Here is a 23,061-nt window from a genome sequence, read left to right as displayed (position 1 = left end):
ACAGCAAGCATTTGGTTCTATCTCTTACTTACCATACTTAAGTTGTCATATTGATGCTTTTGTTATACATACATAAACAATAATGAATATAAAATAGACTTTTTGAAAACTTTAAGTTATATTTTTCCTTTATTTTTCTTTTCCCTTATGGATTATTTAAAATGCATTTTCCCAAGTAAATGCATTTTAAATGATCCATTAAAGTAGAATTCTTTTAAAAAAAATTCTTAATAGGGATGAGTTAAATAATTTGTGTCTCTAAAATATTCCTACTTTTTTAGTGGTTGTGGATAAACTTATATGCTTTGTTTTATATTACAGCATACATTATTTTTCTGACGTACTCAATACCTGTGATGCTATCATTATTATGGTAACCCTGATGGTTAATATAATTTATGTTTATTATGACTTTAGGAAGCTTAGTAATATCCCCAGGTAAGAACATATAATTCCCTCTTTTAAAGTTGTTCGTGGTTGTTGTTTTCTTTTAATTTTCCATAACTTTTCATTCTATATAATCCTTTAAAACTCTGAATGTACCAGTTCTGCACCAAATAAGCTGCTTGAAAACAAAATGGTTAGATAAATTTCCACATCCTTTGAAACTATAAGATGATGGAGTTTAGAGACTAGTGAGGGGTATACTCATTAAGTGCCTTTGGTTGAATGAAGATGATTGAGCAAGAAGTCACTGGGGACTTTGCCTCTTATACTTCTCTGTAGTTGGAGATATTCATTAAATTCCCACTGTGCTTCAACCTTGAAATCCTGATACATGATATTTTACCTATAATTCCTACTTTTTTCAATAACCAAAAGAGTATTAGTTTAAGCATATGCAAAATTTGAGTGACTCCATTGATGATCCTCTGAAGAGGAGAGCAAGCATGACCGAGAACAAGGAGGTGGCATGGACAGCAGTTTAGAGGTTAAATGTGCCCTCATATGATAGGCCTTTGGAATCTAACCAGCAACCTCAGCTTCATCTGGGGCTTGCTAGAAATATAACACCTCAGGCCTCCCCAAAACCAACCAAACCAGAATCTGAGGGTGAGCCCAGCAATCTGATTTAACAAGCTTTAACAGGTGATTTTTGCACACTTAAGTGAGAGAAGCACTCATCTAAACCATCAGCTCTCTTCAATGGTGTCTCTGATGGTAGGAGAGGCACCACTAGCACACTTGGGAAGTATCTCAATTTGCTCCCTTTGTTATGTGTGTAGCAACTGCAGCAAACCTCTACTTCTGATGGGAATTCCAAGGGGGAATTATAACCTCAGTTTGTTTTGATGGAGAAAAGATTGACAATAGTCTTAAACCCCAGAGTTTAAAATCATAAATTCTAAGAGTCTCTCTTACTGTGTTTCATCTAGATAGGAGTTTCTCATCTTTCACACTATAGACATTTGGGCCAGATAATTCTTTGTTATAGAGGACTGTCCTATTCATTGTAAGGTGTTAGCAGTATCCCACCAAGTTATGACAACCAAAAATGTTTCCAGACTTTGCAAAGTAACCCCTGAGTTACGGGGTGGTTAAGTCAGTGAAAGAATTGCCCCTGATTGAGAACCACTGTTTCAATTTAGCCCATGATGACAAAATTCTGTTTCTGAAACAAAAATGCATCTTTTTAATTTATTGTCAGATTGACAGTTTTCTTTAGATCTCTACGACTTATCATTCTGATAAGAATTTTTCATCTGGCATATCAAAAAAAACATCTGGAAACACTGACCAGAAGAATGGTAAGTGGAAAAAACTCTATGATTCAGAGAAAGGTGGATGTTTGGGGAAATACTGGCAAGGATTGTAGCTATATATATAATGTTCTTTTTTTGTTCATTTATATTTTACAAATTGATTGTTTTAAACTTTCAGGTGTCTGGAAACAAACGACGATACAAAAAGGATGGATTTGACCTGGATCTCACCTATATTACTGGTTTGTGCAGTTTAACTATTGGTTTATTCACATTAGCCTCACATTTTTCTTGTGTGTGAGTAATTATATTTTTATTTTGTTCTTGCCTTTTCTAGCCATCTTCTTTTAAAGTGTTACTTAGCCATGAAGACGTTACATTATTGTTTCCCTCCCAAGTATTTTACCTAGATGTTTTGGAAAAGGCATACCATCTATTCTACCTTATGCACTGTTGAAAGTTATTATATTTAATATTTAACCACTAGTGACATGCTTTTACTAAATCAGTTTTGTAAAAATGGATGCTTAAAAGAATTGTGGCAAAGTCTCTCCATAAATTAAATAACATACGCACTGTGGTGTATGGCATATTTGTAGGTTATCCCTGGCAATGGAAAATCTCCACAATCACCTTAAATCAGGAATACTTAGTTGAAATACAGGAAGTTGAATGGCTATGACTCTTTTTGAGTTTGGTTTCGAATTTGAGCTCTAGTAGTTATCCCAAGTTCAAGGGATCCCAGAGAGACCTTCTCTGTTCTTAGAACCCCGAAGAATGAGGTCACTGCTTTATAGGTTTTCTGAGGCAAGAGAGCTAGAAAGTACCCTGGGAGATCCCACCATCACTGGCACCAGACCTCTCATTTTTCTCCATTGTTTAAGATAGGAAACAAATTCCAACTACAGTGGAAGAGGGGAGCTCCAGGCTGAGTTCAACTTAAATCTGTTACATATTGCTGGAATATGCAACTGAGCTTTGGGAATAAAATACAAGCTTAATGGATATTGTATAACTTAATATATTATTTTGATTATCCTGAGTGCTAGCTTTTTTCTGTCATTTTCAATCCTGAAAGTTCTCTATGAAAAAGGAATCTGATTATTTGTAAATTAGTTTCCTTGTATTGTTTTACAAGTGTAATGACATTTGTAATAATGACTATTTTGGATTCCAGGGCGTATTATTGCCATGTCATTTCCTTCTTCTGGAAAGCAGTCTTTCTATAGAAATCCCATTAAGGTAAGCAAATTTGCCTAAGAAATACTCATTATGTTTTTCAATAAACATAGACTATAGAGTCTAAGTTTAATATTGACACAGAAATGAAGTGTTCTTCTAAAAATGTACTCTTTCAGGTAAAAAGTTATAATGGGTTGATATCAGTTAATTTTGACATGTTACAAACAACCCAAAATTTAGTGGCTTATAATAACTACCATTGTTTTAAAATACATGATACTGTGGTTAGTGAATGTGAGTTGGAATTAACTGGATGGTTCTGCAGATCAGGGCCAGGGTTGGCTAATCTTACTCAAGTGTCTGTGGACAGCTACAGGTCATCTGAGGACTGGGTAATCTAAAATGCCTTGGTTGAGATGACTCCATGTGGTCTGTCATTCTCCACAAGGCTAGCCTGGGCTTGCTGACAATGGCAAGGTCTCAGGAGTGCAGCAAGCGAAAGAATGCAAAGCCACTTAAGACCCATGGTCAAAGCTAATGGAACATGGGTTCTGCCTCATTCTGTTGGACAAAGCAAATTATAAGGAGTGGATTCAAAGAGTGGAAAGGAGACTTCATCTCTTGATGGGAGAAATTGCAAAGAATTGTGGCCACATTTTTGTAGTCTGACGTAGGAGAGATGGATGGCAATGCAATAACTGAAATGTGTATTCTTAGTGTGGGATCCTAAATTAAAATGGAGGCATACTGCTTTAGGTTCCATGGAAGACTAAATAAATTAATTTCAAACATATAATGTTGTTTCTCATGAAATTTCCAGCTAAAAGTCATTGCTTTTTAAAGAAGTTTGCATATATACGTATGTCTCCCTATGTGTAGAGTATATATTTTCTACTGATATAGCTATATTGTACCATTCTTAAATCTATATCTTGATGAAATTTTATCTATGTTTATAACTATGTAACCAGCAACTCTTATCAAGGTATAGGGTATTTTTTGCACCCCAGAAGTTTGCCTCATGTTCCTTTCCATTTAGTGTGCCAATACACCAGAGGTAACTTCTATTCTGATTTCTGTCACCATAGATTAGATTTACTTTTTCTTGAATTTTGCATAAGTGGAACCCTATAGTACATCTTTTGTGACTGCATTTTTATGCTCAAAATAAATTCTGTGAAGGACCCTCTCAATTGAGAGGTTGAGTGGACATTGATTGCCACCCCAGTGTCCTCAGGATGGAGGAATAAAATATGGATTAGAGTGAACTTACTGGTATTCTACTTTAGAATTATTGTGACTCTAGCAATGGAAGAAATTATATCCTTGATATGGAGACTGGCCACAGGAATTGCTGAAGGCAAGGAGAGGGTAAGGGTGGAATGATATGGGGGCATTTTGGGGACTTAGAGTTGTCCTGAATGATATTGCAGGGCCAGATGCAAGACATTATATATCCTGCCATAACCCACTGAATGTACTGGGGGAGAGTGTGAACTATGGGGTAAACTATTATCTATATAGTGCAGCAGTGCCCCAAAATGTGTTCACCGAGTGTGATGAGTGTGCCACAATTGATGGGGGAGGTTGTTGGTATGGGAGGAGCCGGTTAGGGGATGGGGATATATGGGAACCTCCTATATATTTTTTTATTTTAATAGATTTTATTTATTTAATTTTTTTATTTTAATAGATTTTATTTTTTAAATCTATTTTTAATGTAACATTTTGTGTGATCTATGTATCTTTTAAAAATAAAAAATTATGTTTTAAAAAATTAACGAATTCTGTGAGATGCTGCCAGTAGTTAGTTTTTAACAGCTGAATAGCCCTCACTCCACAGATCAGGGAACCAATGTGGGTATTCTGCCAGTTGCTGAGTATGTCTATTCCAATTATGCATTCTGGAACTGGGATAAAAACCACAGAATGGGTCTGGGGACCCACTGGACCCACTGTGAGATGTACCTGAGGTAAAACTCCATAGATCACCTGCCCTCCATAAGCATCTACTCTGACTGTTAGATTACAGTGATGTTTTGGGTCTCCAGGAATTGTTACTTCTGAGCAAGTGTCTCATAATCCCCAAAATGTCTGATCATTTCCTTTTTCCCATGCACAGTTACCCTGGTAAAAAAACATGGGTCTCTTTAGGAAAGCTGAGAGAAAGATTAACAGTATAAGTTTTTGGCAGGATCCTTCCCCAAGGGAACCTGGCCTTCCTGTTATTCAAAGGGTTCTGGGTCTGTACACTATCTCGAATCTGGGAATTGATTAAAGGGCCATGACTCTGTTTCTGTAATTTAAGTTAGGGTTTTGTACATTAGACCTAGAATTCTTCTGCTTATACAGATAAAGTAGGAATTTAGCAGACTGCCTATCTGTTTTACTTCTAGGTACCTCATGATCTGTTAGCCATCTCCATAGGTCTTTGTAACTCAGACTATTTTGATTGTTGTTTTGAGTCTGTTTTTCATTGTTGTAGCCATACTACATCCACCTTGTCTTTGGTGATTAAGTGCTGCCACTTGGCTTCTGCTGGCCCAGGATCCAATTATCCCTATAGTGTTTAAGGATCCTAGTTCTGTGGCATCAGTTCCCACAGTAATATCTAACCTGTAGAGGAGCAACCACAGAGCTCTTCAGGGAAGATGGAGTTAGTCTCACAAATTTATTCCTTACAGTCCTGGTGAAAGGTGTGTCCCCTGGACATTCCTGTGGTGGGTGGGCATTGCTTAGATAGTAAACACATTCTAACATTTCAATTTTCTAAGCCTTTGGATCCCTTCATCTACAGTATACCAGGGCGATTCTGGCATCTTGACCTCAGGCAGTGTCAGCCATCTCTTGGTCCATGCTTCAGCCAGCTACCCAAATAAACTGTTAGAGCCCTTGCTAACCCATTGTGCTACAACATGAATCCAGAATCTTTGCATACTGGGCCCATGTCAATACATTCTGCCTGATCCAACTTTTTATTCCTTCCATCATTATCCATACTCTTAATATTCATTCCCACACATATTTCCCTAATATCTGTCTGTATAAATTGGAAAACTCATACAGTTCTTTTAGAGTATCGTGTACTTCCTCATGAGTCATACTTTGTACTTCACCTTTGAGGGCTTGTTATGACTTCAGTATAGTTATAGGTCTGGAAGAAGAGGAGTGGTGGGGGTGGGTAAGGCAAAGCATTAGAAGTGTCTTGCAAGCCGACTACCTCAAGGCATTCTATTGCAGTTGCATCTGGTGAGACAAGACTAATCTCTTCCTGTGGAGGATGGATGGCAGATTCCTCAGGGAAGGGTGGAGTTTGGGTGGTCATCCCCTAAGGGTGAGGAGGAGGTCAGGACTCCTTGGGGCAGGCTGGAGGTTGGGTGGTGCAGGCTTGGCATTTGGTGGTCTTTCTCAGGGCACTGAGGAGGTCAGGTGGCTCTATCCTCAGGGTAGAATATTACAGGTTTATCTGGCAAAGACTCAGCAGAATTTAGGTTTCCAATGTCCCCATCAACCCATATGTCTCCATACCAAGCCTCAGGATTCCACTCCTTTCCAATCAGTGCTCTCATTTTAATAGCAGACACCATGCAAGGTTGAGATTTTAGTTTCTTTTGTAACTCTGCTACTTGCACAATGAGTTTCTGAGTCTGGTTTTCAGAGATCTCAAGTCTGCAACTGCACAAAAAAAAATTTTCTTTCAGAGCACATATAGAAACTTTCACATCATTCATGCACTCCTTAAGTTATAAAATTGAAACTTCAGCTCATCCCTTTCTTTTGTAGGTGTTTCCAGCATGTTTAGGAACAGCCAGCCAACATATTGTACCTCTTAGCTCTATAAAACTCTGTTAAAGTATTAAAAACACTCTCATTCAGAGTCTTGCCCCTTTTAAGCCTGAAAACAGTCATATTTAGTGGTGATATTTGTGTGTCTCTATTGCCAACTCACACCATGGACTGTCAGTGGCCTTTTAATATTGGAAGCAGAGTCATTAGTGCCTTTGAATCTAATCAGAGTAGACAGCCAACTGCAAAATTCCTGGAACCAATTCAGAAATCCCATTTTTAAGATTCTGTTTCTCAAGAACCACTCCCAATACCAAGCTGTATTAGGGTTCACTAGGGAAACAGAACCAGCTGGAAATAATCTGTAAATAGTATGAGATTTTATAAAATCGTCTCATTCAACTGTAGGGGTGCAGAAGTCCAAATTCTGTAGGGCAGGTTGCAAGCCACGGACTCCAATGAAGGTCCTTGATAAGTTCTCCAGCAGACACTGGCTGCTGCAATCATGTTTCCTTTTAAGTCCACATCTGAATGGATGAGATATCACTCATTGTTGACAGCAATCTCCTCAGGTGATTGTAATTAGCCATCTATGCAATCAATTCACTCATGATTAAAGTCTGTGAAATTCCTTGTATTACAGTTAGTACAGTGCTTTCTTGACCAAACAACTGGCTGAGTTGACATATTAGCCAAAACATCTTAAGGTTGTTTCCAGTTTTTCAGCTATTATGAATAAAGTCTTTGTATGAAAATACCCTTTCATTTCTCTTGGGTTAGTACCAAGGAGTAGGATTGCTGAGTTGGATGGTAAGTATATTTTAACTTTATAAGAAAAGTGCCAAACTATTTGCGGAAGTTACTGTGCCACTTTGCATTGCCACTGGTATTTGGTTTTTATCAGAAAAACCATCCTAAAATATTCATTAGGAGATTATATAGTGACATATTTGATTCTACAGTGACAAATATAACATATAGTGACATATATAGTATAAAATATAGTGACATTCTGCAGTTTTAAAAAATCTGGATGATTTATTTTATTTTACTTATAAATACTTACTGCGAGGAGTAATGTGTTTCTTAATTATATGGAAATCTGTATAGTGCTAGACCTATAGAGTTAGATAAATAAGGTCACAGTGACTTCAATTATCCTTACATAGATGGGTGATAATTTTTAGTGTAGGCCAAACTAGTTTGACAAATAGACTCTAGACTCAAAATGAAATGGCTTTACACTATTACATAGGAGTCTAAGGTGATTCTAGGCTGGTGGTGAGGAGAGGTGAAGGAAGAGTATGTAGGAGTGCGGGTTGGACTCCATGTCCTTCCAGTAGTCCTTCACATCTCCAGTACAATATGTTTTTAAAATGTTTTTAAAGCAATTTTCTTGAGATATGTTCACATACCATGCTGTCCATCCAATGTGTGCTTTCAGTGGCTTTCATTATATTCAGAGTTGTACATTCATCACCACAATCAATATTAGAGCATTTTCATTACTCTGAAAAGAAAATCCTTCCACCCCTTAGCAGTCACTCTTAATCCCACAATCCTTCCCCTGCCATACATGTGGGCTAATCTTATTTCATCTATACAAATTTATTTATATTTATACTTTATATAGGAAAGCGGATTTGGCTCAACAGATAGAGCATCCACGTACCACATGGGAGGTCCAGGATTCAAACCCAGGCAGGGCATCCTGACCCGTGTCATGAGCTGGCCCACACGCAGTGCTGATGTGCACAAGGAGTGCTGGGCCACGCAGGGGTGTCCCCCACATAGGGGAGCCCCATGTGCAAGGGGTGCGCCCCATAAGGAGAGCTGCCCAGCGTGAAAAAAAGTGCAGCCTGCCCAGGAGTGGCACTGCACACAGGGAGAGCTGATGCAGCAAGATGACACAACAAAAAGAGACACAGATTCCCAGTGCTGCTGACGAGAATACAATTTATGTAAATAGAGTCAAACAACATGCAGTACTTTGTATCTGGTTTCTGTCACTTAGGATAATTCTTTTTTTATATTTTAATTTATTTTACAGTTGCTGAAAAAATTTAATATATTAATATTCAATACAATCCATAGTTTGCTTTAGGTGCATTTTAGCTCAAATATTTTTTAACATGTTACAATATTCACATACTATGTTCTGATTCATGGAAGAATATTCTTTTTTTTTTTCCTCTCCCCTCCCCCCCCACCCTGGTTATCTGTTCTCTGTGTCTATTTGCTGTGTCTTCTTTTTCTGCTTCTGCTGTTGTCAGTGGCACGGGAATCTGTGTTTCTTTTTTGTTGTGTCATCTTGTTTTTTCAGCTCTCCCTATGTGTGGCACCATTCCTGGGCAGGCTGCACTTTCTTTCACGCTGGGTGGCTCTCCTTACGGGGTGCACTCCTTGCACATGGGGTTCCCCTATGTGGGGGACACCCCTGCATGGCAGGGCACTCCTTGTGCGCATCAGCATTGCGCGAGGGCCAGCTCCACATGGGTTAAGGAGGCCTGGGGTTTGAACTGCAAACCTCCCATGTGGTAGAAGGACACCCTAACCACTGGGCCAAGTCCGCTGCCTATTTATGCCATTAACTATATTCATAGTCTGTAACAGGTTTCACTACGTTATACAGGCCCATATTACATCCTTAACTTTTCTTCTAGTGATACACACAACCCTAAACTTTACCTTTCAACCACAATCACACCCCCATATTGGCACCACTAATTACATTCACTGTAATATGCTATCGTCACCTATATCCAATTCCAAATATTTACAATAAACCTTATTACAAATTATGCACAAATTGAGCCTCTGTTCTCCATTCTGTATCCTTATTCTATCTTCTGGTGACCAATCTTCTAGCTATTAATTCCATGACTTTGCTCACTATATTTAGTTCATATTAGTGAGGTCTTATAATATTTGTCCTTTTGTGTCTGGCTTGTTTCATTCAAGGATTGTCCTCATCCATGTAGTCATATGCATCACAACTTCATTTTTCCTTAAAGCCAAATTATATTTCTCATATACATATGCCACATTTTGTTTATGTACTTATTTAAAAATGTCTTGGTTCTTCTAGGTCCTTTGAATTTCCATATAAATTTTAGAATCAGCTTGTTACTTTATGCACATAAACACACACACACAAACACCCTGCTAGTGTTTTAACTTGGATGACATTGACTGTATAGCTTAATTTGGGGAGAATTAATCTCTAAAAATATTGAGTCTTCCAATCCACGAACATAGTATACCTCCCTTTTCTGCATTCAGGTTTTTTACATCTTTTGTTACTTTTATCCCTAAATATTTCATGGTTTTTGATGCTATTTTAAGTTGTATTTAAAAATTTTCTTTTCCTAATTATTTGCCTCTGGTATAAAGAAATATAACTGATTTTTTAAATTGACCTTATATCCAGCATCTTTCATTAATTCTCTCATTCTCTTATTTTTAAAAATTTTATTCTGGAAATATATATATAACTCATCATTTCCCATTTTAACCTCTAGATTCCAGGGTGGGGTGTGGGGTGCAGAGAGGTTCTTTGAGTCAGACATGTAATGTCACTCCTTTCTTCCTACTTTTTAAACCTTTTATTTCCTTCTCTTTATTGAATTGTCTAGAGCCTCCACTATAATGTTGAATAGAGAAAGCCTTGCCTTGTTCTCAAATTCAGGTGAAAGGAATTCAGTATTTCACTATTAGAAATGATGTTTTCTATGGACTTTTGTAGTTATTCTTCATCAGAGTATGTTGGAGATTTGGGCCCAAAGGGTATCAGGAATGAAAGAAAGAGAAAAGGAGAGAATGAAAGAAAGAGCTGAAATCAGGAGATCTGCAAGTAGAGACTCCTCAGATAGCTTTATTTCCTACAAGTGCCATTATATATACTCAAGCTATCATGAACACAAGCAGTGTAGCTATACATTAACAATACTTGTAAATTAAGAACTTATCTCAGAGCATGAAGATTTAGTATTCCTTTCAAACTGCAAAGCGTGTTTGCTCATATTTCTCCCTGCCTGGGACAGCTTTGTCCTGTTGACCCGAAAGGCTTAATTGCTGCATTCCTATGCTAAAAGTGCAGCCATGGAAACAGCACATCTCTCCTTGCAAGACCACTATGCCTCAGTTTCCAACAAGAGTATACTTTGCTAAGAGCTCCAAATCAAGGGATATGCTAAGATAGGCAATAAGCTTCTGAGTTTAGAGAAGCCTAAAGGTGGGGTTGTGGTAAGTAGGCTTTCAAAGTATAGAGAGATTTTCCAGTTTTGCATCTCAAGGAAGAGTTTCAGGAATTGTGAATTTAGTAAGCCCATGTAAAGCCTGAGCTATTGACAAAATCAGGTATATATTACGTGCAGTCCTAAAAATCTTCTTAGTTATCTTTTAGCTTTTAACCTTGGTACAATTGAGTACTCTATATGCTGGTTGAGGATGGAAAATGTCTATATGATGACAAATTGTGATCCCAAAAGTGTAGTTTGTTGGCATAGCTGTACCCTTTTTATAGATGCTTTATAACCTTCTTCAGCTAATTCAGGTAAGAGGTATTTAGAGTCTTCATGGGAATTACTCAGATCAGAAAGCATAGCAGTAAATCATCTGCATATTGAGTCAAGGATATAAAGAGTAAACTCATGCAGACAAAATCGTATCTTTTAAGATAATTTTTTATACATTAAGACAAATATGAGGGTGTTTCAAAAAATCTCTGAGACTCAACAACCATCCAGGTATGTTAATTTTCCCATGTAGAACAATAACTGAATATCTTTACATTTGGCATACTAATAAACTCTGCACATCAGTCTACCACTGTGAAGTATTTACTTTTTGAGAGACTGGAGGACAGAAAAATATTCTAGTGATTGTATGATATTTCATTAGTGCTAATGTTGAACATTTGTGTATCACTGTTATCAATAATTCAGCCTAGGAGTAAAATTACTTGGTTCAAGAGCATGAGTATTTTTAAGGTTCTTACTCTATATAAGACCACATTCTACCTAAGTGATTATTTTAGCAATAAATCAAAGGTTTTATTTTTAGGCTATATTTGCCAGTATTGGATCTTCTCATTAAAATGTAAAGGGCTAATTTCAGGGATGACAATGTTAATTCATTATTAGTTTGATTTCTTTATTGGCAATGTTGAATATTTATCTATGTATATTGTTGGAGTTTCTTTTTTTGTATGAATTGTTTATGTCCTTGGCCCACTTATCTGTAGGGTGAGATATACTGTATTAGTCAGCCAAAGGGGTGCTGATGTGAAGTACCAGAAATCTGTTGGTTTTTATAAAGATTATTTATTTGGAGTAGAAGTTTACACTTACCAGGCCATAAAGCATAAGTTACTTCCATCACCAGCCTGTTGCCACATGTTGGAGCAAGATGGCTGCTGGTCTCTGGGAGGGTTCATCCTTCCTCTTCCTCTTAAGACTGCATGATTCCAGTTTCTTCTGATTTCAGCTGTAGGTAGGCATTAGGCTCATCTCTCTCCCTGGGGCTTCTTTCTTTCTGGGCTCCTGAGGTGTTTAGGGCTCTGGTCTCTTCAGCTGCAAACTTACAGGCAAATGGCTCAGTTTACCCCCTCCCCTCCCTGGCTCCAGTGTCCAAAACTAAACTCTCTGTGTTCTCCTTCTCTGTGCATTTACTTCCCTCCCTTTGATTGAGTATCCATTTATATAGCCCAAAGCTGTAGGCTAGCTGTAGGCAGGGACTCAAACCTAGTTGCCCTAATGACATGGTCAAATAAAAGCCCTAATCTTGATTTTATAAAGTAAAAGTGAAACCTCTGAGTCTAATACAATTAATGTGCCCAGAGGAACAGACAAGTTTAGAAACACAATCCAATATCTCTTTTTGGAATTCATAAACAATACCAAACTGCCACAGGTACTATTTAAGTTGTTGATAATGAGTTGTTAACTTATCATATTTGGCATATTCCCCATTTAGTCAGTTTTACTGAGAAATCTTTTCTTCTGTTTTTTGTTTGGTATTTTTTGGCAATTTTTAAAAGAGAAATTTCAAATTTTTATGTAGTTGAGCCTAAACGTACCAGTGATTCAGCACATAGTTTTTCCTCCTCTGAGGAATTGATAACTGTTCACTTAAACTTCCTAGAGACGTTTGTGGATTTTGAATATTTGGTTCTTCAGTTCATTTGATTTTTATTTTGGTATAAAGGGTCTCATGAATTTCTGAAGAATATATGGCTTTTGACCCACCTGAATCATATAAACCCAGTGCATTTATCTTTTTTACTTATTTCCTCCTAGCAGGGATTACCTATTTGAAATCTTGATCACTTTGATACCTTGATTTTTCTTGTGTGCAATAGTAAGGCAGTAAACATTGCTTGAAGGTATTGTAATAACCAGCTTTTGAACTTTGTAACAATCATTTTTTTGGTTGCACAGAGGCTCACACATTTGTGTTTATGTGTGTGTTTCAGATGTATAACTTTGTTGGAAATAATGTTAGATTAATATGGTGGAATTGACTTACTTTACATATTTCTTATTTTAAAAGTTGTACATATATGCATATATTTTTACACACACATTAGTTATAGAAAATAAGAAAACACAGATGAGCCAAAATATAGTGTCTCCATTTTACCACTTATCTAAAATTTGATGTAGTTTGTTTATCTTTTTCTATCAAGCATAACACACACAATCATACTGTATATTTTACATTAATTATTTAAATAGTGCTTAAGTGACTTATAATATCCAGATAATTATCTAAAAGACATGCCTATTCAGAATTAAGTAAGAAGCCTACATTATTGCAAGTTAATGGCATGAAACAAATGAATTTAAAGCTAGTTAATCATCTCATTTCCTTCTGGTATCTTTAAACAATGTTTATTTAGAAAGGAAGCTAATAAGAGTAGGCAAACAGTTGGCTTTTTGAAAACCCAGTGGCTTAGCTATGATTCGGAATGTAAATGCCCTCATATTCCGTGAATCTCCCTTAGAATGTGCTGAGAGACAAATGAATAAAAGTTAGTCATCATTTTAGTTTACTCCTAGGAAATGGATTTTGTTGGTGCCATGTATCTACCTAAAATTTGTGTCTTTCTTTTTAGGAAGTTGTGCGATTCCTCGATACCAAACATCTAGACCACTATCTAATCTACAATCTATGCAGTATGTATATAACTAGATATTTTCCACTCTAGTCAAAAAAAAAGTCCACTGCATTCAGTTTTTCACTTCATTTAACAAATATTTGCTGATGGTAGAGAGTGAATTCAAAAATCCCCATCCTGCATTGGCCCCATTTGTTAGAAAAAAACAGCTCAATGCCCAGAAGTGTCCTGTGAAGGAGGGCAGCTAGTGGCCTGTTGTGACCAAAGAGGTTGGAGTGTAGGTAGAATAATTTTGGAGAGAGTCTTCTCTAAGGCTCAGGAAAATCTTTCTAAAAATCTGCCATATTGTGTTTTGAGGACATAGACAATTCAACAAATGCATTTTCTGTAACCCAAGAAGGATGGTTTGTGAAGAGAACAAGACCTTAGATGGTAAAAATAATCTTACAGAAAATAGACTGTACCTCAGCTTATCATTTTCTCTTTCTCTTGGTTTTGATTTTCTAACTATATATTAAATAAGACATTTTCAGGGGGTCAAGCATTTTGGTTGGTTGCATTTGCTCCAAATTTGGTTTCAACCTATCCCCACAATATTATAATGAGTTGTCTGCTAGAAATTTAAAAGTAAGGCCAATCAAATGAGCCAAGATAATTGGAGCTTATATTAATTAAGATTCCCAAGAGTGAGAAACCATTATCTTTATATTTTTGAGAATCTTAAATTTCCTATGTGTAGGTCAGGAGGAATGACTCAGCAATCTCCTTTTGTAGATGGATAAGGAACTTAGGATATAAAAGTATAATTTAATTATAACTAGATCATTTACTATGCTTATCAGGTATAGAGATATGACCTTTGTAATTTTTTTAGGTGAAAAAGGTTATGATCCTAGTTACTTCCATGGTAGAGTACGTAGAATTATGATTGATGATCACAACGTCCCCTCTCTGAGGTAAGTTTTATCTTAAGATGGTGTTCTGAAAAGGGCTAGATACTTTGGACCTTGAGTTTTAATATTTTAATTCATCTAAAACTCTTATATTTGAAATCAGTGTTATGTTGGAGTTCACCAAGGAAGTGTGTGTTTGGATGACTGAAGATGAAAAAAACATCATAGTGATTCACTGTAAGGGAGGCAAAGGTAATAACATTTTTATTATTTTTTCCTAAAGAAATTTTGAACATATATTAAAGTATAAGAGCCATATATATTGCTATTAATCTTTATTCATCACAAACATTTTAAAATATTAAAGGAAGGGAAGATGGGAAGGAAGGAGAATAGAAGAAAGGGAAAAATGGAGGGATTGAGAGAAGAAAATGGGAAAAGATGAAGGAAGCTTGGGCAAAATTTCCCTTGTTTATTGACTCTTTATGGTTCTTAAGTTTTGATCTGCCAATTTATATATGACAAAATACAAATAGCATTTGTATTTAGAATCTGTCAGAAAACATTTTATTTAAGATTATTCTTTTTTATTTTATTTTTAAAGCAACTTTAGATTATATAAATGGTACATGAAAAATATAGGAGGATTCCCATATACCCTACCCTCTCCCTCCCTCCCCACAATTTTCCCCATTAACAACATCTTTCATTAGTGTGGTACATTTGATACAACTGATGGACCATGTTCTATAGTTTTTACATTAACTTTACACTTTGCACTGCACATTTTTATAGGTTATGTCAAAATGTATAATGGTCTGTATCCATCATTCAGAACAATTCCAACATCCGCAAAATGCCCCATGTTACAGCTATTCTTCACTCTCTCTCCCCTGAGAACCTCTGGAGGCCATTGTCTTTATATCAGTGTTATAAGTTCTTCCATTGTTAGAATAACAATGTCTACTTTAGTCCATAGTTATATTCCTCCCTTATGTTTGTTCATTCCTCACCCTTGAAGATTTTGGGATGGTGACACCCACTCTGTTTCTGATTGAGAGGAGTCTTAGATCGCTTGGGCAGATGGATACAACTATCTTGCTTGCAGTTGTAGATACACTGCTTTTTGGGATGGGTGTTGTCCATCATCATCATTTGTTAGTTGTCCTGTGAGAGTCCAATGAACTGCAGAGTGGGTGTTGGCTGCAACTCTGCTGAGATTCTCGGGCTCAACCAGTATATGAACAGACCAATGATTTAAGTCTCTGGTACATATATTTAATGGGTATAGTGCTAATTATAGGTTCAAATAAAAGTGGCAGCAGAGCTATGCGTAGGGAAATTATTAATATAAACAAGTCTAACTCTGTTACATTGGGAAACATATATTCCAAGGTAAAGTTCACTGACAGGGTACAGAATTCCTGAGATTTTCTGCCCTGCCTATAGTGTGTAGATGTCTCTAGAGCCCTCAGGAACACCCCTGCTTGAGGCACAGTTTACTGTAGCATTCAATGAGATCCTCCTGAGAAGTGCACAAGACTAACCTCCTGAATGATCTCCTGACTCACTTTGAAATCTCTTAGCCATAAAAACTCATTTGTAATTAATATTTCCCCCCTTTGGTCAAGGTCTTTTTTCTAAATGCATTGCTAGTTGTTTCTTAGTAATAATCCCTCAGTGCCAGATAGGGTCATCCCTGAGAGTCATGTCCCACACTGAGGGGAGGTAGTGAGTTTACATGCTGAGTTTGTCTTAGAAACAGGCCACAGTTGAACAACAAGGAAACTTTCAAGAGATAACCCTTAGGCAAAATATAGTACTAAGGTACAATTTCACAAGAACAAGAATCATAAGTATAAGCATCAATAGCAAGGGCATAGTGTATTGGTCTGTCCTCCTTCGCTAGGCACTGCCTATGTACTCCAGGAATTTTTGTCACTCTATTAGAGAAAATAGCACAACTTACCTGGATGGGAATTCAATTTTCTTTTGGTTATTGTGTGGGTCTCCACCCACTGAGACAGCATGCCGTGACCACTTGAACATATTCATATTCTATAAAGGCATGCCCCAGGTGCATCCCTCCCCACACATCCCCCATCAGTGACTCCCTGCACCAGTGATCCTCCTCTGCCACAGTTGCAACCCTTCCCTTCTGCAATCCAAAACTTCCCCAAAAACAAAGTAAGAAAATAAATGAATAAAAATAATAAATAAAATATAAAATATTTTTAAAAATTAAAATTTTTTTAAAAATTAAAAAAAAATTCATTGTGTCTTTCATCACCATAAATTATCTTTTATGAACAATGACAGTTTCTTCTGTATGTTCCCCTAGTGTCTTTTTTTTTTTTTTTTTTTACTTTATTTTTAAAGACACTTTAGATTACAGAAAAATTGCATCGAAAATATAGGGGATTCCCCTATACCCCACCCTCTCCCTTGCTGACATTTTTCCCTATTGATAACATCTTACATGAGTATGGAACATTTGTTACATTTGATGAACGAATATCAAAGCATTGCTTCTATTCCTTGTCAGTAGTTTACATGATGGATTACATTTTGTACCATACACTTTTATAGGTTTTGACAAAATTTATAATGGCCTGTATCTATCAATGCAAGATCATGCAGAACAATTCCAATGCCCTAAAAATGCCCCATGTTCCATCTATTCTGTTCTTCCTTCCCTCTCCTCTCAGAACCTGTGGTAACTACTAAGTTTCCATTTTTGAAGAATACGGTTCATAGTTACAAGCATTAATATTGAAGGCTTGACATATTCGTCTGTTTTCTTTTATTAGGCACTGCCTATGTTCTCAAGAGACTCTTGTTCCTCTAATTGAGAACACAGCAGGACTCCCCAGGGTGGGAGTTTAATACTATCTTGTTTATTGTGTGGTCTCCGTGGAACTGAGGAGAGGGCTGGAGGAAGAAACAGGTGAACTCTGGGGGTTTGTAGGTATGTGGTGAACACTGCAATGGTGGGAATGTTCTCTTGGCAGATATGTCAGGGGAGGGTTACTGGTGCAAGGCGTCGGGTGGGGAGATGTGTGGGATAGGGTGCAGCTGGGGCAGCTTCTATGCAATATGAAAATGTTCATCTTGTCATAGTGTGTTATCTCAGTAAGGCAGTTCTTAAATTTGAGTACCTTTTAAGGTTAAGGAAGTCAACAGAAAGGTTATTTTAAAAACAAATTAAACGGGAATTGTTTGGTGTAATGATACAAAAAAGTTTATTTAAAATTTTTTTTACTCTATTAGAAAATTGTGGGTTTACAGAAAAATCATGCATAAAGTACAGGATTAGAAGTTGATTTTATAGGGGTAAATTTTATTTTTTTTTGCAGCAAAGTATATCCTTTTATTTTTATTTATTTATTTTAAATATTACATTCAAAAAATTAGAGGACCCATTCAACCCCACCGCCCCCACCCCCACTCCCCCCACAGCCCCACCCCCACTCCCCCCACAGCCCCACCCCCCACTCCCCCCACAGCAACACTCTCTCCTATCATCATGACACATCCATTGCACCTGGTAAGTACATCTCTGAGCATCACTGCACCCCATCGTCAATGGTCCACATCATAGCCCACACGCTCCCACGTTCCATCCAGTGGGCCCTGGGGGGATCTACAATGTCCCCTAATTGACTGTGAAGCACCACATAGGGGTAAAATTTTTAAAAGAGCCATTTATAAATCTAACTAATTTAAGTTCAATTAGATTTTTCTCTCCTTTAGGCTTTCAGGCTTCAATAATCATCTAAGCGTCTTTCACAGTTTTTTAAAAACATAAAGAATTATGTTTTGGGTGGGCTGTAAAATACTTTTTATATTGAATTCCAGGAAAATATGACACTGTAAACCTGCTTTTTGTAATTGAATAGAATCAGGCTTTAGCTTACTTGAGAACTTAAAGCCCTTTACAGGAGGCAAATCTGTGTTTAATTCCATGGGTTGAAACATTCTGTGTATATGCTGGAAATTTGCAATTCAGTGGCTAAACGGTTCAACAATATGAAATTGCCAGTATTTGATCATTTTTACTCACAAAGATGTTCATTTCAAATGTTCACCCTAAGACATTGTAATACAAGTGATTGGCTTCACAGTTTTCTTTTTCACTAAATCGAATTCCCTGCTTGAAAGGAATTTTTTTGTGAGAGGGGATGTACATTATTCTGTGTTCACATATGTTTCATTGATTTTTCTCTAGGGTTGTTTGGAGGGCAGATATTCAGCCAGTATATACCAGGGCAAGCACTCATTCAAGTATTCATTCAGATTGGTCTTGCTCTTATTCTTTTATTTTGCTTTTCAAAAAAATTTTTTAAAGAAGCCTTAGATTACATGTATGCTACATACAAAATATAAGGGATTCCCATATTCCCCACCTCCTCCCCCTCCCACAGTTTCCCACATTAACATCTTTCATTAGTGTGATTAATTTATTACAATTGATGACCACATATTGCATTGCTACTAACTGTGGAGTATAGTTTACTTTATAGTTTACATTCTGCCCCACACAATTTTATAGGTTATGACAAAAATGTATAATGGCTTGTATGCATTGTTGCAGTGTCATGCAGAACAATTCCAGTGTCCCAAAAAATGCCCCCATGTTACACCTATTCTTCTCTCTCTTTCCCCTCAGAACCTCCGGTGGCCACTACCTTTACACCAATGATGAAAGTTCTTCCATTGCTAGAATAATAATAATAGAATAATAGTAAGTCCACTTTAGTCCATTGTTCATTTCCCAGTCCTGAGGATTTGGGGACAGTGATGCCCACTTTGTTTCTAATTGATAGGGGGCTTTTGCCTTTATTCCTGTTGGTTGGTGCCTACTCCTTACTAGTTGTAGCATAATATTCAAAATATTTCATTAGTGATTTATAGGACTTCTTTAATTAATCTAGATGCTAATTTTTTGTTAGTATATGTTGCAAATGTCTTCTCCCACTATGTTTTTCTCTTTTAAATTGACTATGTTTTGTGGAGGTTTTTAATATTGAAAGTAGTCCAATTTATCCATCATTTTTGTATTTTGTGCTTTTTGTATCATGTTTTAGTAATCTACCGCTACACTGCAATATTAAGGATATTTTGTATTTTTCTAAAATGTATCTTTCAATTTGTTACTTTTAGGTCTTCAATCTTACTGGAATTTGGAGGGCATGTGTTTCTTTCCATATGGATAGTCAGTTGTCCTAACACCGTCTGTTACATGCTCATTTATTCTCCACTGACTTGTAATCCCTTATTAGTCATACACCAACTTTCTGTAAATGTTTGGGACAGTTTCTGAGTTCTTTATTCTACACAGTTGTAATTTTTATAGCTTTATAATATATCTTTACAAAGGCAGAATTGTCTTGGCTCTTCTTGTAACTTTATTCTTTCATTCAATTTTAGAATCATTTTGTCAAATTCTACAATAAAATGTAGAATTATTGGAATTGCATTGAATTTATAAATTAATTTGAGGACAATTGAAAACTGCAATATTGAGTTGTGTGTGGACATCTTTCTATTTGAATCATCTTGTCTCAACTTCAATAATGGTTTATACTTTTCCTCATAATGGTTTTGTACATCTTTTGTTAAATTCACTCCTAGACATACTGATACTGCAAATGTAATCTTTTTTTATTACTTTTGGGTTATTTCCAGTTTTTTCTATTATACGTAATGGCTGCTATAAAACACGTTTCTTCTTGCACATGTGCCCACATTTCTTTCAAGTGTATACCTCAGACTAAAATTGCTGTCTTAGGGTAATGAGTCTCCAATTTGAATATATAATGCCATCTATTTTCCAAAAATAGTTGTTCCAATTTATACTTCACATGCACTGTATGAAAGCTCCACATTTTCCTATTACTAATAAAACTGAGAACATTTGGTGGGTTCATTAGCCAACTTGGATATCCTCTTTTCTGAAGTACCTTTCAAGTTTCCTTGCCCATTTTTCTCCTGGATTGTTTGTCTTTACCCTTTTGATTTAGGATTTCATTGTATATTCTGGATTTTAACTCTATTCTTGATTATATGTATTGGGAAAAAACCTTTCCTGTCCTGTGATTTGCCTTTTGATTTATAGGATTTCATTGTATATTCTGGATTTTAACTCTGTTCTTGATTATATGTATTGGGAAAAAAAACCTTTCCTGTCCTGTGACTTGACTTTTCTTTCTGTTAACAGTGTATTGGTTAACTGAATTCTTAACATGGCCTGTATCTGTCATTGCAGTATCACTCAGGACAATTCCAAGTCCTGAAAATGCACCCATATTACACCTCTTTTTCCCTTTCCCTGACTTTAGCACCTCCAGTGGCCACTGTCTCCACATCAATGATATAATTTCTTCCATTGCTAGAATCCCAATAAGTCTGTAGTAGAATACCAGTAAGTCCACTCTAGTCCATATTTTATTCCCCAATCCTGAGGATTCTGGAATGGTGATGCCCACTCCACCTGTAATTGAGAGGGGGCTTTGATCCCATTTGCTGATGGATGGGACTCTCTTGCTTGCAGTTGTAGACTCTCTTGTTTCCTTGGTGTGGTGGTTGTCCATCCTCACCCTTGTTGTCCTGGGTGAGTCCAATGAACTGGAGAGTAGGTGTTGCAACTCTGCTGAGACTCAGGGCCCAGTTGGCATATGGACAGCCCAGAGATTCAAGTCTCTTGGACATACACCTACCAACTCCAGCGTTAACTATACATTGAAATAAAAGTGACAGAAGAGGCATGCGTAGAGAGGTCATATCTGAGTCCAGCTCCCTCACACTCAGGAGCACAAATTCCAAGGTAGGGCCCACTGGCAAGGCACTGAACTCCAGAGCTGTCTGCCATGACCATAGGACCTAGGTGTCTCCATAGCCCTCAGGAGCACAATTACCTGAGATAGTATCTACTTTGAATCTCTCTGAGATCCTGCTGAGACGTGTGTATGCGTGACCCCTCTGATGACCTCCTGACTCATTTTGAAGTGTCTTAGCCATGTAACTTCATTTGTCTTTACCATTTCCCCCTTTTATTTAGGCTTCATATTTGAAGAAGTTTTGAATCACAGAGGGGTTCAACTCTGGCAGGGGAGGAGCACTGATGTGGGGTATCATTGATGAGAGATGTATGGGTGGGAGGGAGTTCTCCAGGGCATGCATAGAGGGCATATAGACATGTTCGGATGTTCATTGGGTATTGACATAGTGGGTAGAGTTTCACACAACAACTGAGGCCATGCTGAGTTCCCATTCTGGGGAGCTCTGTCACACTCCCCAATGGAGCAGCAACAATCCCTCAAGTTCAAAGGCAAAGACCAGTGAAGAAGGATGGTCTAATGATGGGCCCTTGATACTGACAACTATGCTTGTAAGCCTGTGTGCTTGAAATTTCAAACTAGGCTTAGAGCTGCAGGGTGCCTAAGAGTTACCTCCTGAGAGCCTCCATGTTGCTCAAATGTGGCCATTCTCTAAGCCAAACTCAGCATGTAAATGCATAACCTTCTCCCTAGCATGGGACATGACTCCTGGGGATGAGCCTCCCTGGCACTGAAGGATTATTTTAGTTTTAGTTTTTCTAAATTATTATGTCTTTTATTTCATATGTTTATACCTATCATTACTATCTCATTTTCCTATTAATTGAATTTGGCAATATTCTTGGCTTCATTTTTTCAGACATTTTTGACCACAGAAGTGTTACAACTGGGGCAGGGGAGGATCACTGGTGTGGGATGTCAGTGATGGAGGAAATATGGGAGGAAGTTTACCTGGGCATACATATAAGGTATATAAATATGTTTAAATGTTCATGGGGCATTGCCACAATGGGAAGAAATTCACAAAACCACCAAAAGAATACTGAATTCCCATCCTGGAGAACTCTGCCACATTCTTTAATGTAACAGGAACAATCCCCCAAGTACAGGGGCAATGACTAGTGAAGAAGGATGGTCCATTGATGAGCCCTTGATATTGATGACTATGCTTATAAGCCTTTTGCTCTTAAAATTGCAACTTAGCCTAGTGTCGTAGGGTGCCTAAGAGTTACCTCCTGAGAGCCATCATGTTGCTCAAATGTGGCCACTCTAAACCAAATTCAGCATATAAATGCATTACTTTTCTCACAGCATGGGATATGACTCCCAGGGATGAGCCTCTGAGGCAGAAAGGGATCACTACCAATCACCGGCTGATGATTCAACTGGAAAAAGACCTTGAATAAAAGGGGAAAAAGGCAAAGACAATTGAGTCTATATGGCTAAGATTTCAAAGTGAGTTGGGAGGTCATAATAGAGGTAATGCTTATGCACATCTCAGCAGGATCTCATAGACTGGCAAAGTAGACATCACCCCA

The 23,061-nt window shown here is 37.2% G+C and overlaps 1 protein-coding gene across 1 annotated transcript in view; it reads left to right on the top strand.

Annotated features, from left to right (window-relative positions):
• LOC101427048 (phosphatidylinositol 3,4,5-trisphosphate 3-phosphatase TPTE2-like) overlaps window positions 1-23,061 on the top strand; it is a 109,610-nt gene that overhangs the window by 4,839 nt on the left and 81,710 nt on the right. Inside the window, exons 4-10 of the mRNA XM_058276680.2 lie at window positions 322-438; window positions 1,649-1,748; window positions 1,882-1,945; window positions 2,881-2,945; window positions 13,789-13,849; window positions 14,666-14,747; window positions 14,848-14,936. Coding sequence (XP_058132663.2) covers window positions 322-438; window positions 1,649-1,748; window positions 1,882-1,945; window positions 2,881-2,945; window positions 13,789-13,849; window positions 14,666-14,747; window positions 14,848-14,936 — 578 coding nt within the window. The remainder of the gene's footprint in view (window positions 1-321; window positions 439-1,648; window positions 1,749-1,881; window positions 1,946-2,880; window positions 2,946-13,788; window positions 13,850-14,665; window positions 14,748-14,847; window positions 14,937-23,061) is intronic.

The sequence above is a fragment of the Dasypus novemcinctus genome, chromosome 15, assembly GCF_030445035.2.
Source record: "Dasypus novemcinctus isolate mDasNov1 chromosome 15, mDasNov1.1.hap2, whole genome shotgun sequence".
In the NCBI taxonomy this organism is placed as follows: Eukaryota; Metazoa; Chordata; class Mammalia; order Cingulata; family Dasypodidae; genus Dasypus; species Dasypus novemcinctus.
Note: the sequence above shows the minus strand (reverse complement) of the source record. Positions and strands in the feature narration are given on the sequence as shown.